Consider the following 15399-nt stretch of genomic DNA (forward strand, 5'->3'; position numbering starts at 1 on the left):
CACAAGGTTTTAAATCAAGTGACTGGAAGGTAAAGAAAATAAATAATGACATGCACTGTCAGCATTTCCTATGGCTGTTTCATGGGGTCTACTTTTCTCCTTTCTATTCATGAACGAGGTATGATCAGTTAAAACTGACTCAAGGAGAAGAGGTGACCAAGTCTATGCATTTCTGAAGAGGAATAAACACAGACACGAGGTGGTTCAGGAAAGCCTTTTCCGCTTTAATACAAAGAAAAGCGTTTTACTTCAGAAAATACAAGATTGGTCTGGATTTTTTTTCTCCTTAAATTGTCATTTTTCCGTTTCCTATGAAATGCTGCTGTTCACAGCTGTTCAAACAGCTGGAATTGAAATACATCCCTTCTTCAGCTTTGGACTCTTAACTCAGGGGATGATCTCCTTGTTTGATTTGTTTTTGGCTGAGAATCAGGCCTTTCCTTTAATGACATTTTAATGTTGTATTATTTTGTTGTAAGTGCCCACAGTGCCATGTGACACCCTGTCCAGCAGATCCAGAAATGTCCTGTTACATCCACATATTGCATCCATGCTCACCTCAACAAAACGAGGTACAAGGCAGGGCAAAATATCTTCCAAAATAGATGTCATATATATATATACATACATATATATATATATATATAGCAATCATATATACACATTCGTACATACATATACTACTTTATGTGATGTAAAGAAACAAAAAATGTACACATTTCTTACAAAATTGTAACAAAGACTGGAAATTGTTTTTTTTTTCTGAAGCAACATCTGAGAACTCGGCCACATTTGTGGAAACCAAAGTTATCTCCCAGACTTGTGTCCATGTTCAGCTGGCACAGAACTCAGGGAGACAGACAGACCGAAGGAAGGAAAAAGAAGAACAGACAGAAAGTTTGTTGGTGCAAATACAGAGGTATTTAAATGGAAGAAAAAAAGGAGAGATGAAAAGGGATGCATGTGGAAAAGTTGCATGAAACCCCTGACACAACAAAAATGGAAAAGGAAAAATTGTTTCAGGGAGTGTTCACATAAAAAAGCACAAATAAATTTTGTGTTCTTTTATTACTAAACATAGTGCAACAATAAACATTGCATTTCTTTCAAACTTTCACTTGCGTCCAAGGATATTAACTTTACTTTCCCTGACTTCTTTCTGTTCTTACACGTGTGAGAATGAGGCATAACACTTGTTACTGTTACTGTCCTGTGCCACAAGGTCAGTCCTCCTCTCCGCGAGAAAACAGACTTCAGATTCAGAGACGTAAACAAAACACAGACCCTGCTCAAAACAAGACAAAAATAACAGCAGGAACATAAAGAATAAAAACAGAACAAGTGTTGGTGTTTTGGGCAGCATGTAATTTTGGAAGGGCAGGGCAGTTTGGATGGTGGCGACAACCCCCGCAGTCAAAGAACCAAATCCTCGAGGAATAAAAACCAAGCTGTGGCAATCACAGCGCCCCCTCCTGGACAACAGTGCTGTGTGTAGGAACAGCTGCAGCTTTGGACTGGTCAGGCCTTAGAAGGCCTGCTGGGCTGGGTTGTAGTTGAATGTTGTTGGCACATGAGGCCTCTCTTCCAGCTTGTCGTACTCCAGATGAAACTCCTAAAAGATGCAAAAATTATTTTAACATTATCATGAAAGACCCAATCATTTACAAAAGTCAGTAGCTGTGCACAGACGACAGTCTTCCAGATAATGACCAAAGGTGAGACAGGGTTTTACCTTGGCTACTTTCCTCCAGTTAAGACAATCAAAGAAGTAATAAGTTCCCCTCTCGTATGTGTTGGTCTTCAGTGTTGGCTCCATGCCAGGTGCTCTTGTTATCCAAACTCGCTCCTCTTTGTGGTACCTCCAGTCCCGGTTAAAGCTGGAAAATAAAGTTCAACAAAAAAAGTGAAAAACAAAGTACTGAACCACTGTATCTCACAAAACTTTGAGCCAAAAACATTAAAACTAAAACCTGCTAAAGAAAAAACAAACAAAAAAAATTATATTAACAACTAAAATGTGATATTATTTCTGTGACAGTCACTATTTAGTGAAATACTCACAGCTCTACTGCTGCCAGAAGCTGCAGCAGGTCTCCACCATTCATGTAGTACAGGTAGAACAACAGGTCTTCACCATATCGAGCAAGTTTAATTGCAGCCAACTGGAGGTAGGACAGCAAAGAAGAAGTTACTTCCGTACCCATACAGATCTCTACATGAAGACTGCATGAACCAGCTGCGTGGTCATAATTACCTTGTCCCTTATGTGGATATTGGTTAAGTATTCAGAGGGGACGTGGAAATCTGAAAGGTACAAACATAAAAGACATGGAAACTTAATGGAAGTATAAGAAGGGTTTTTTCAATGTCCCGACAATGCAGAGATGTGAAGATTCCTGCTTTTGATGAGTCATCATACAAAGCCAAAACATACAAAACAGAAGGCATTCCCTCTTTGAGGGTACGACCAGCTTTTTGTACTTATAAAGCGTACTAACGCCATTGTTAGAGTGACAGACAACATTCTCAAGCCTCCTGGAAAAAATAACACTGAGTTGATTCCAAAGCCCTTTTCATACAATAATGCATCAAGGATCCACTGCAGTTATGCTGCCTTTTATTTTACTGCAAACCAAAGATTGTCATTCTCCTGCAGCCCCACAGGGAGTTCACAGTATGCCGGGGGAACAGTCCTCTGTGATAGAAATGTTATCATACGACGACTGCTGACGACAGTTCTCCTGTCTCTGTTGTCAGGCCCCTCACAGGACCATGGACCAGTTCTCCAGGAGTTTGTGGAGTGGTGTGACAGCTCGTGCCGTGAACTTAATTGCAGCAAGACAAAAGAGATGGTGGTGACTTTTTCCAACAAGCAGAGGGAGCTGGCTGCAGGAGTCACCACCACAATCCATGGGAAGCCTGTGGAGCTGGTCGAGCAGTACAGGTACCTGGGCATCATCTTCAACAGCTTGCTGAAGTTCTCCTCTAACACCGAGGAGATTCTCAGGAAGTGTCATCAGAGACAATACCTGCTAAGGAAGCTGAATTCCTTTGGAGTCAGCAAAACCATCATGCTGTCATTTTACCACTCATAGAGAGCATCATCACTTTCTCCATAACCTGCTGGTTCCACTCCACCAGTCTTCAGAACAGGAACCGCCTGCAGAGCACTGTGACCGTCTGCTCTAAGATCATTGGACTACCTGTCAGATTTCTGTCAACAATCTACGAGCAGCAAACACTCAGACTAGCAGGCCGGATTATGCAAGACCCCTCACACGCTCTCTTCCCAGTGTTTGAGTGGATCCCCTCTGGACGCTGTCTTCGCTGCCCCGGCTGCCCCAGCTGCCCCAGCTGCCCCAGCTGCAGGACACAGAGGAGAAAGACCACCTTCATCCCCAAGGCCGTCCAACTCCTCAACACCCTCCTCCCCACCCAGACTCTTAAACTGTGAACTCTATATGCATATATATTTATAGTTCTTTTTTTTTTTCATGCACCTTATACTGACCTTGATTGTTCAATCTTTTATCATGCACTACAATCACTTGATCCAACCAGTATAAGTTACCTCATTCAGCGGTTACATATTATTTACTGTGTATTTCTGTTCTGTGACCACTTTATTTATCCAATATTAGTTTTTTTACACAACGTTTACATATTTTTCCAGTATGCTTGATTTCCCCATGCACTGGGTTCATTCGACCCCTTTACTCACACAGTACTACTCCCTTATTCTGTCTGTTGATAAATATGTTTACCTCAGTTAATTTATTCTCTATCCTACCACAATCCTCGCACATTCCCCAAACTTCTTTTTTAATTTTAATTTTTAATTTATATTTCAGGATAAATGTATGTATGTTTGTGTGAACGTGATTATGTCTATATTGCTGACATTGACCTACAATGTTCTTCTTACCACTGCTCTCTGGCCTTTTAAGAGCCCCCCCGTGGATAAATAAAGTATTTTAAATTTAATTGAATTAAATCAGACTGGCTCTGACACAGCAAAATCTTATTAAGTACTACCAAATGATCATTAAAATAAGGTAATTTATATAAAAAATAAAAGTATTCTTCCCTAACAAAATCGTATCAATGTCTTACCGATGTCTTGAGGTCGACATGGTGATGACGCCCACGGAGAGGCAAACTTTGGGTACAAGTTTCTGTTAGGGAAGAAAGATGCAATAAGTTCTTAATATTGTAAGAATCAAAACAGAAACTTTAACAGACACAGTTATGAATACATTAAGGTATAGACTAACAGAAAAAATACATAAAACCAATATTATGATGTTAAAAATGCAGTCCAAAGTAAAGAACTTTTACGAGATGGTCTCGTTCTTAGTGTTCATCAGAACTCGAGAGTTAGACAATTACGCCTCTAACTGTACCGTAATTGGTCAGTTTATGTCACATTATAAAATATATGTACCGATTTTCTTACTGGGCCATTTATTTATTAGTTCTATTTTCTGTGTGATTAATCAGCCATAAGTCTCCTGGTTAGTGAATCCTTTCAAGAAGTTCATTGGTGGTAGAAGAGCTTTCTTACTCAGGTGAATTTAAGTTGAGTCCCAATGTTGTGAGGTCACTTCCAAGTGCCAGATGGACCATCCCTGGATCAGTCTCTGCCGCTCGGATAAACGTCAGCAGGCCTATCATGCCGAATTGGTCTGTCACCATCCCTGAGGGAATGTTCGTCACCCGACCTGCAGCAGCAGAGAGATGATTAAAAGTAAACAAACCACAGAAACTATTCATATACAGTTAATGCTTACTGCCATACATTACCTCCATTTCTCTAACCACACTGTGTGCACAATTTGGAGAGCAAATAAGCTGGTTATGTCTTTAACAAGTGATGGAGAGATGATGATGGTCTCTGTTATACAGAACATTTTCTCTTGGCTTCCACACTGTAGCCTACCCTTTAATTATCTAACCCCAAATGCAGGGTAGAGAGCCCAACTGCCTCACCCAAGTTGTGCGATAAAGAAGGGATGTCTCAGTGGAATTGGAGCGATACGATTGGCTGAGAGGTCTCACCATCGGGCAACACCTGGATCCCTTTCTTCTGGTTGTTGTTCTGTGCTGATGCCGTCTTATCCCCGGGGAACTTCGGCCCATCTGCGTTGGATGTGCTCTTGCTTGTGGAGTTCAAGTTCTAAGAAACAAAGAAAAGTATTTTAAAGCAAAGAACATGAAACCATGAAAAATGTGTCAGTATGAAATTCACTTTGATGTGTTACCTCAAAACATAAAAAAAAAACATCCTTTGCCGTCTGTGGCCTACACTTACAGTTTTGTTGTCATCACTGTTCAACGAAGGGTCCTTGTAATTTGGGCCAGGCAGTGCAGGGAAGTCCTCATTATGGATGGAGAAATCCTGTGTCTGTTCAGTTGATGGCTTTGTTACCATGCCAACTAGATAATGATGAACAAAGTGAAGAGTGATTATTATTCCCCAAGGTGTAATGAGCAGCAAATCAGACAAGCAGTTCTTATTTTATGCAGACTTTGATGAGCAACAAAACAAAACCTCATCTAGAATTATGAACCCAATTAAGAAGCTGGCATTAATTTCTCCTCTGCTTAATGCAGGTACAAAAAAAGGCCTTTCTGCAGTCTAATGGCCTACCATAAGGAGCTCGTCCAGCCAGCGGGTTGAGCACTGGTGTTGGGTTTCCAGTTCCTTCTCTCCGACTCCTGTCCGCTAATGCAGGAAAGTCTGACAAATCAAGTCCTGTTACATTTTCACTCCCATCTGCAGCAATAGGAAGGTAAGGAATGATCAACTTGTGACGGCCCCAACAATGTAATCGCTCTGTATAAAATGGACCAATGACTAACTGGACACTAATTCAATTAAAATAACTCCTTTAAATAAAGTAAGTAAGTGGAATATATTGAGTTTTTTTGTTTGATTCAGTAGTCGAAGGTGAATGATTTCAATAAAAGCCAGATCACTTTTATCTGATTGTCATGGTGACATACTGCACCGATGCATTGAAGCAATGCTGTAAACCTTAACTGACACAAAAAGCTAACAATCCTTTTATCCATCTCAGTTAAAATACTTACCTGTGCCATTGAAGATGTTGCTTGATAATGGATTGTTCATCCCAAAAGCTTGGTTACGGTTCATTCCAAATCCTGACATACTGCAATGACAAAAACAAAACAACAATAAGGCAAGTTTCCAAAAATGTACTTTGCTTAAAAAAGAAAAACCTTTTAATCTTGAAGTTTAAAACAAAACGGATCTCTAAGAGGATGCAACACTCCAGTGAGCACGCTTGAGAGCAAGAGAGGCTCTGTGTACCTGTTGATGGTAAAGGGCTGGCGTGCTGGTTGCTGTTTGGGCATACAGATGATGCTGGGCGAGCTTCGGTTGGGGCTGCCAAGCCCCGAACTGCCCATACTGTTGGTCCTACCGCTCATTCCGATGCCTTGTCCGACCTGAGAGTGGTTCAACATGTTCCTCGTGTTCATCGGCAATGTCCCCCTTCAAAGCATAAGAAGATCAGACATATTGGATTTTATATAATGGATCTCACATTTCTTTATCCAGGTTGTTTCATATGTGTTTTAACCTCACAAGCATTCATCTAAAAAGTCAGACACATTAGTCCACACCTGCTTGGTGAAGGAGGGGTGTGGAGGGACATGGTGGGGACACCGGTTGTAGGAGTAATATGACTCGATAGCTGCGTGCCTTGTGTTAAATTTCTGTTTAACTGAGGCGTACTGTTCCCCATGCCCCTTATCGAAAAGCCAAGTGCACCTGTAGGAAGACAGAGGAGAAACAGAGGTAAACACAAATAACATAAAGCAATGATGATATTCTATGTATCAGAAAACTGTTAAGAGATAGGCAGTGGAAAAGCAACACTTACTTTGTGGGCCGTACAAACTTGCACCGAGCTGCGACAGCTGCCCCGACGATGATGGTGAGGGAGAGGAAAGCATCTGCAGGATTTGAGGATAGAGGAGAGTAAAGTTAGTAAGGAATCATATCCACTGCTTTCAACAAAAAGGATGAGCAATGTGTTCATATATGGGGTAAAAACTCACGTCTTTGTCCGACCGATGTGGGAACATCGACGGCTGGTTGTAGTACATGCTTTCATCTGAGAAGTCGTTATCGACAACCTCGACGAACTCGACAAATTTCTTTCTAGCACCAAACATGCCTTTCGTCACCTGAACAGACAATAGAGCTGCTGTCAAAGATGTGCAAGGGAAGATGTCTGGCAACAAATAAAGAACTTAGACAAGAACACTAATACAATTTGAGGCACATCATATTTCCAGTGAAGATACAGTTGTTGTCCTCAAAGCCTAAAGTTTCAAGTTTCACAAATTCTAGGTGGAACTTTGATAGTCTCCTACTAACACCAAAAGTTAGATACTAACATTTAAAACAATTTTGAAAGTCATGCCTTTTATGAATTATGCATCTGGTGTGTGAGCACTTTGGTGACAGAAATGACCCCAACATATGATCGACTCCTTAAACACAGGCCAGGACTTTCTTGAGTTTATCTTAATTCAAACGTAAATGTGTGCTTGTTGTATCAGTTCTGATCACTGATTTGCAGTTCACTGTGATATAATAAGCATCTTGTTAGTTTTTTTACATAAAGTTTGTAACAGTGTATGCAGGTTGTTATGATTGATCGCATATGGGATGAAAAGTTCAACTTCTTCAACAATGTTAAGTATAAATTCCATCCATAAGATTTGTAAACAAAGACCTGTGGGAGTTGTATTTAGCATTACATTTCTATACTTTGAACTTAAATCAGTGTCAGTATCTCTTACGTGCTAAATAGTTCTTAAATGAAACACTGTTAAGAAAATAAACAGCAGCTAACCTGCTACTTAGCTAACAGTTGTGTGGCTAACGTTAGCAGCCAATCTGTGCTAGCTAGGCTAGTCTGTTTGAAAGCGGGCTTCCCCAACACGAAGCTAATTGCCACAACACACAGAGTCATTTAAACTGGCAAAAAAGCTAGATTAAAGTACCAGACCACAGTCAAAACTGGGCAGTAGTATGGGCCCTCTCTGCCTACAGATATCACAGTCAGCTGTCCGTTTTCTCGGCTCAGTGTGAAGCTCCCTTTGCAGCAGCAGCCAGAGCAGCACAAGCTACAGGAGCTAAAGGCTAAACACCTCCGGATCAAAACGGAGGCACACAACGAGATAAACAGCTCATGCCTTCGGCTTTAATGTGTATATTGAAGCGACAAATGTGAAATGTGAAAAAAAAGTACAAAATTCTCACCGCATCAATTTCTCTTCTCTGCGTTAGATCCAAGATGGCTGTGTGTATTCAGAATCGAAAGAGGGATAGCCTTTACCCTTTGACCTTACAACCTGCTGACCACTTCCGTACACAAAACTCAACTTGTCAGGAGAGTGTACTCCATCGGTCCCCCGGGTGCCTGTTGGGTAATTGTCAAGTACACCGCGTATCTAAAAATACCTAAATGAATCGTGAATATTTTCTAGAGAAGATAAAAAGCATAATCGCCGTAGAGCTCTGCCTCCCTCCTGTGATCAAAACATGACTTGCATTCTGAGAACACTGTGCTGTGTGAATACCCTTTTTAATAGTGTCAGCATTCATATTACAACGATCCCCATTTGATTAACTCAGTCACCCATCCAAAGTACCTTTAGAAACAGAATAATGTTTTCCAGTTTTCTCTTTGGATTTGGCCGCTGTTACATGATACTAAGGGAGAAATGACATATCACAGGCAACCGGGTGAGGCCCTAGAACCAAAGTGAGCTCCTAAAGCAGGGCTATTCAATTAAATATTTGGTCGCACTTGGGACGGATTTTCAGACTAAGGATTTCAACTGGGCCGGACATTTTTAGCAGACAGTGAGCAAAGTTAACCATTTAAAAGAAATACAAATAGATAAGATAACAAACACACTGGATGTTTATGAAAGTATTGCCACATCCAAAAGGGCATAAACACAATAAAAGAGCAGCACTTAAACTTAACATATGCTGAAATACTGCTTCTTTAAATTTTACATTTCAAACACATAACTTCAACACATTTTGACAGGTAAATACAAACACATGTTAAGGTGCATATGAACAAAAACAAAGTGCAGATTAGGAACACCATCTTTTGTTTAGTTCACATCTGAAAGTGCATACAAAAGTAACTTGCTTAACAGAAACTTTTCAGAAATTGAGGTATTTTTCTTCTCTTGAAATAACAAAAAACAGCTTTGTCTCTGTCCATATTTGGTCCCATCTGAGGCAGATGCTTTCAATGTTTGTAATAATGTTGGAATTTTGGTAAGAACTTGTCAGTGTTATTAAAAGATGTTTTTCTTGCTGCACTCAAGTCACAATCACTCAGCAGTTGCTTTCAGGCCCCTGGAGGGTTGCTTTCGGGCCGCATCTGGCCCGTGGGCCGCTAATTTAATAGTTCACTTTGTTTTATAAATTATTTTAAACTTTGATCATGGGGCACTACCTTGATGCTGTTACTATTTTCATTTTTCTCCCCAATTTTTATTTTCTAAGTATATTTGTTGAGTAAAATTTCTCATATGGTTAAACCTTTTTAGAAATTTGATGAAACACATCTCAGTTCATGTCAAGTCAGATTTTCCTCGCCATTAAAGCTCCAGTAAAGAGCTTTCAATTTGTGTTTATCTGGAGACCCTTGTAAACGTAGCAATACCTCTTCTGTTTGCTGCTTTCTCTCCTTCCTGAACGAGTCAAACATATCACTCACTGTGAGTGCTTTCCATGGAAAATGTAAATGTAGGCTGTTTCTGCAGAATGCTTGTACCTTAACAACTGATAGTATCAACTCTTAACACTAATGGCCCTTGTTTTGCTGTTTTAGGCCACACTGCGGCATCAGTACTCATTTCAGCCAGTTTCATAACCAGCTGAAAACTCATTGGTGGAGCTTCAACATAATTAATAATCATTTACATCCATTGCAAAGCAAGATGCAAGGAAAAACCAGGGAAGGAACAGGTAATGAACGCTTTTCTTGAGAATCTTTTGTTTATACTCACAACCTTATGCACTCAGTGAAGGAGGGCAGCAACAGACTGAGAAAAGTTCCTCTTCAACAAAAGTCAAGGGTACAGAAGCCCACAGCAGATTATATCATCCACATTTGATTATTACATGTGTGCTTATACATTACATATTCTGCATTTAACTATGTTACTTGTAACCACCACACAGCAAATGTGTTAGCAGGATACAACAAGTGTTTGCTTATAGTTGTCTAATTGTCTAAAACACATTTTAGTTGAATAACCAGGGCTAAAGTTCAAGTATTTTCTGTCATATAGAGATATGTTAGAAGTATGATGACTTTATGTTGCTCAGGCTTTCTCTGCCACATTCCATATTTACCATAATAATACAGCACATGATACAGTTTATATCATTCACAATCACACAACAATGTTGGTGCAAATGGTTAGTGAGCTGATCAGCCCTTTAAAAGCATGCGGAAACAAATTGCATTGAAGATGGCTGTTGTGTGGTTTTATGCTCTGGTAACCTTTTTTAAGATGGTAGACGAAAGAACAGAACATGAGGGAGGTGAATGGTGTCTTTAATTAATAAAGTTTTTCTTTTACAGCAAGTGCTTTCAATGTTATGAGGTAATGCTATACTATGTAATTGATTTTCCCTGCTTTTTGAACAAGTCCTTGAAGCAGTCTGTGCTGTAAAACCACAGCATGTAACTGCCTGCCAAGGCACTCGTGATAGAAGCTTCCAAGAGTTTTGGAGCTCATATCAGAACTCTTGAGGCGCATCAGGAAATAGGCTACACTGTGTTGTTTCTTAAGCATGAAATTGGTGATGAGAGACCATGTGAGGATGTATGTGATGCAAAAAGAAAAAAAAAAAACTACTACTGCCAACAAATTGAATAGACCAGATTAATGGAAATGGGACAGTGGTTTCTTCTGATCTTTCTAAAGTTAACAATGGTTCGCTTTGTCTCATGACATTTAGAGAGAAGTTGTTATCATGGCATCAAAAGGTTAAATCTCCATATTCCCTCCAAAAAGGGCCCTCTTAATACATTCACTTGTTAGTCTTATCATTATCATGTTATTATTGCTGTCACATTAAGCGTCACAGTTGTTCTAAAAATGTAACAATAGTGACCGCAGCCCTTAGATGCGCCAGTCCTAAAACTAATGAGGTATACATTACTTTTACTGGAACTGAATGTTGAGAAAGTGAGATATTGTCACCTTTGAATCTATGGGAGCAAAATCAAACTGTATTAACCAATGGTTATACTTGTAAAATATTTTATTTTATTTTGTGACCATAGTTTCAAAAAGTAACCAAGATAAAATGGTGTACTCTTAACACATTTGGATTAGAAGGAAACAGTACAGACAATTTCTCAAGGTAAAAGAACAATGATTTATTACATTTACTTAAGGCAAGGGTTTAAATGCTACAAAGAGATTAAACAAGGATGTTACTTGTTTTCTTAAATTAGAAGAAAAAGTAAACAGGCACACGATTGTTGGGCGGAACTTCAACCAAGATTGAGCTTAACAGGTTCAATATATTTTTGAATTTTGCAACCACAGCTTCACAAAAAAATCACAACACAAGGTCCAATTTAAGAGTGAGCTGCTTGTGCTCACTGATATTTTAAAAAGAAATAACTGACTTTCAATTACCCCTCTCACAGCTAATTGATATGTATAATGATGTCTTCACATTGAATGCTCCAATCATCAGGTCCATTGATTACATTTGTGTTTTTCTGCATTGATGTATGCAGACAGCTAGTATGAATAGGGTCTGTTAAGGTAGTCACATTGTAGCTCGGAGCTCAGTTTGAGTTCTGTTTGAGGCCCCTGTGCATTGAGTGGATAAGGAGAAGGACCAGTGCTAAAAACAACGTGTCAGTGAGTGAAAACAGATGACTGACAACTATTGCCCCCTGTGATAAGGAGAATGAAATTCCTTCTATGTTTAATCTAGTTGGAAAATAGCTCTAATGAAAAAATGCAAGATAGCATGGGATAGTCACACCTCAGGCAGGGGATGATGTGCCACTTGTGACAGTTCAGGAGAAAGACTTACCCAAGAAATATAAATAAGGATTGATCCAAGTATTTCTGGGACCTCTTGAAGCCTCTTTAATTGATTTTCCTCTGAAACATTTTTGAAGCTCATTTAAACTCATTCAAATTTGATCAACAGTTTTAGAGATTGCCTAGAGGTAGAAGCCAACTTTCTTGCCCTGTGGCAAAGACTGAGAACTTTGTTTGGGCGGTCTTAACCCACATTTAAATGACCTGTGCTACTCTTTTATCTCCAACCAAACTGGTCTTATGCTTATCCATGACACTCTGTGCCTTCCCATCTCCCTCTCCCTCTCCCTCTCTCACATTTCTGTCATCTCAGTGAAGAAGAGGGGAAAGTCATTAAGCACAAATGGGGAGGAGAGAGCAGCTAGTGGTTGCTATCACCATGAAAGTCAGGGCAAAGCTCGGAGCCACTGAGAGATAGTAAGAGTGCTGCACAGGGGAATATCTGCCCAGAGAATACAAACATTTTCAGCTCATTAGGTTGGATAAACAAAGGTCTTACTGTAGGAGATGCTGAGAGTCATGGACATCAGCTGGAAAACAACAAAAGTAGGTGTTTTTCAGTTCACATTATAGTCATCTTTACATGTATAATGTTCCTTAATTTCTCACTGACCAATAGTGGGGCTTATTTTGACTGCAAAAACTCACCAGCTTAGCTTTTATTAGTAAGGGTGTAATTAAGCATGATAATCAGGTTATCTCTCCTACTTGCAGCTTCATATGATGATGCAGACCATTGTTGAAACTTGTTTTGCTTTTTGCATATTATCAGGATCAATATCTTCAGAAGGGCGGTGGAGGAAAATAATGGGATGCCAACAAATTCAAGGAAAGACGCCCACAGCCTGCCTCAGTGCCAAGTTGTAAATTGATGAGGAAGACCAGATGTGTGTCAGAAGCTGAGCAAGATGGGTAATGCCATGCGAGGCATCATTGCCTTCATCCCCTCAGAGCGATGCCAACGATTCTTAGTTGGGGACCTGAAGGAGATGCCTCTGGATCGGACCCTGGACCTGAGCAGTCGGCAGCTGCGTCGACTGCCTCTTGCTGCCTGTGTCTTTGATGAGCTAGTGAAGCTCTACTTGAGTGACAACAACCTCAGCAGCTTACCAGCAGAGCTGCAGGGCCTGAAGAAGCTGCAACTCCTTGCCCTGGACTTTAACTGCTTTGATGAGCTCCCTGCAGCTGTTTGCAGATTGCCCCTGCTCAGCATCCTTTACCTGGGTAACAACAGGCTGTACAGCCTCCCAAGAGAGCTGGGAGAGCTGAAGGAATTGAACACTCTGTGGCTGGAGATGAACTGCTTCACTGTTTTCCCCGAAGTGGTCTGTGAGCTCCCTAATCTCAAGACCCTGCACCTAGGTTACAACCAGATACAAAGTATACCTAAAGAGCTGGGAGGGCTGGAGGAGCTGAGGAGTATCTGGCTTGCAGGGAACCAGCTGGCAGAGTTCCCACCAGTGTTGCTGGACATGCACTTTCTGGCTGTCATTGATGTGGACCGCAACAAAATCCGCCGCTTCCCTGGTCTGTATCACATGCAGGGACTGAAACTTGTCATCTATGACCATAACCCCTGCGTAAACGCCCCTGCAGTGGGTGAGGGGGTCAGGAGAGTGGGGCGCTGGGCGGACTGCTCAGATGATGAACAGGAAGAGGACGGGTCAAAAGCAGCAAGTGAGACAACAGTTGAGGTCACAGAAGTTCACCAAGAGGAGGAGCACAATATTTAAGGTGAAGGAACAGAGTGACCCTCAGCTGTGGCAAGGTCGGCCGCTATGAATGGCATTCAAGTGCAGCGCTTGAAGTAGAGAGGTGTTCTGTGCAACAGGCTGATGGTTGGTCCATATATGGTAGAGCCAGTCTGATGAGCCTTAACAACAAAACTTAAAGTAGTCCATCAGCATGGCTTACAGAAAGGGGACATTTGAATCCTGAAATAAAGAATGTTATCATATTCAGACACCAACACTGTATGATGTTAATGTTGAACTTGGGAGAGAAAGTTTATTTATGCCTTGAAATGATATTTTAAATTGCATTGATGTTCAAACACATCAGATTTTAGGTTTTGAACCATTTATCTAGATCCATATAAGACATATCAGCACAAGAGTACACAAGAATATTTTCTTTGGGGGGATTAATAAATTAGTATTTTCTTAGGACAGTTAAACATAACAGTGTTTTTGCATTGGGTTGAGGTCACTTCGCAATTAACTGTTGCTGAGGTAATGGGGTTATCTGAGTTTGTTCATAACCCCAAATGTCAGATGATGGAAACAAAAAAATGGTATATCAAATTGGAAATTGAATTGTTCACTCAACAATAAACTTGAAAAGATATAACTAAACTCAAAGGTTGCATTTAAATAAAGGAAAGCAGTCATTACACAAACTCTTGTTCCAGCAGGGTCTGCCATATCTAGACCTGCTTAAGGCCAAATACAGGGAGCTTTTTAATACCACTGATGGATGGTTTAGGTCAATTAGTGCACTCCTTATTCAGACCAATGCATAATTCATCCGATAGATCGAGGATGTGGCTTTGAATAAAGACTGCTAATGGGCTTTAATATCATCACCACAAGGTTCTGATTTCACACAGATCATAAAAGCAGCTTTTCAGTTCTTCAGTATACTGGACAAATGTTCTATGAACAAGATGAAATGTCATGGGTCGTGTTAGTATTTTGAATCCTAATATAGGGAAAGAGATTAAAACATGCTGCATACCAACAAATGTGGAAAATGGGATTATTTCAAATAGCACGAATACACTGAACTACTGTATCAACAGATTTAATCAGTTTCCTGTTATTAAAAAAGTCATTTTTTATGTGTTTGAGAGAAACAACTTCTTTGTCTCTTGGATCATTCAAATACCGTGAACTGTGTCAAAGAACAACTTTTTTTTTGATAAGATGCCCCAAAGCACACTTAGTTTCAAACATTTCTCTCACATCATAGAGAAAAGCCAACAGGGGATTTGAGGTTTCATTTTGTGACATTTCAAAATAAGGGTCTTTATCAGTTTTTGAAAAGCTGTAACTAATTTTTTTAATTTACAACACGTGTATTTTTCTTTTTCTCTAAGATTCACTTGATTTTATTTCATCTGATTGTTCTTTTATTCAGACTTAACTAGTCCTATTAAACTAAGCAGTAACAGTATTAAACCTGCTTCGGTCATTGTATATTCATTATCACTGATTGCTTGACATAAATGTCTTATCATTTTTAATATATTTTTAA

The 15399-nt window shown here is 40.0% G+C and overlaps 2 protein-coding genes across 6 annotated transcripts; one reads left to right on the forward strand and one right to left on the reverse strand.

Annotated features, from left to right (window-relative positions):
- Positions 1–203: 203 nt before the first annotated feature.
- On the reverse strand, positions 204–8590 carry cnot2 (CCR4-NOT transcription complex, subunit 2). Of its 4 annotated transcripts, none has more exons than XM_034686689.1 (15): positions 8300–8590; positions 7087–7215; positions 6909–6981; positions 6649–6796; positions 6335–6517; positions 6094–6173; positions 5651–5740; positions 5312–5436; positions 5059–5176; positions 4565–4721; positions 4114–4175; positions 2255–2304; positions 2062–2162; positions 1733–1877; positions 204–1612 (listed from the first exon to the last, which is right to left on the reverse strand). In XM_034686689.1, the coding sequence occupies exons 2-15, from the start codon at positions 7201–7203 to the stop codon at positions 1526–1528; spliced, it is 1536 nt and encodes a 511-aa protein (XP_034542580.1). In that variant the 5' UTR covers positions 7204–7215; positions 8300–8590; the 3' UTR covers positions 204–1525. The 4 variants fall into 4 exon arrangements, with proteins under 4 accessions (XP_034542580.1, XP_034542579.1, XP_034542581.1 ...); XM_034686688.1 differs by having other exon boundaries at positions 5651–5776; positions 8300–8473; XM_034686690.1 differs by having other exon boundaries at positions 5651–5725; positions 8300–8472.
- Positions 8315–15208, forward strand: lrrc10 (leucine rich repeat containing 10). 2 transcript variants are annotated; one of them, XM_034686692.1, is made up of 4 exons: positions 8315–8466; positions 9897–10033; positions 12458–12690; positions 12917–15208. In XM_034686692.1, exon 4 carries the CDS (start codon positions 13053–13055, stop codon positions 13875–13877), a length of 825 nt encoding a protein of 274 aa, XP_034542583.1. In that variant the 5' UTR covers positions 8315–8466; positions 9897–10033; positions 12458–12690; positions 12917–13052; the 3' UTR covers positions 13878–15208. The 2 variants fall into 2 exon arrangements, with proteins under 2 accessions (XP_034542583.1, XP_034542584.1); XM_034686693.1 differs by lacking the exon at positions 12458–12690.
- Positions 15209–15399: the final 191 nt, after the last annotated feature.

This window comes from Notolabrus celidotus, chromosome 6 (genome assembly GCF_009762535.1).
Source record: "Notolabrus celidotus isolate fNotCel1 chromosome 6, fNotCel1.pri, whole genome shotgun sequence".
NCBI lineage: Eukaryota > Metazoa > Chordata > Actinopteri > Labriformes > Labridae > Notolabrus > Notolabrus celidotus.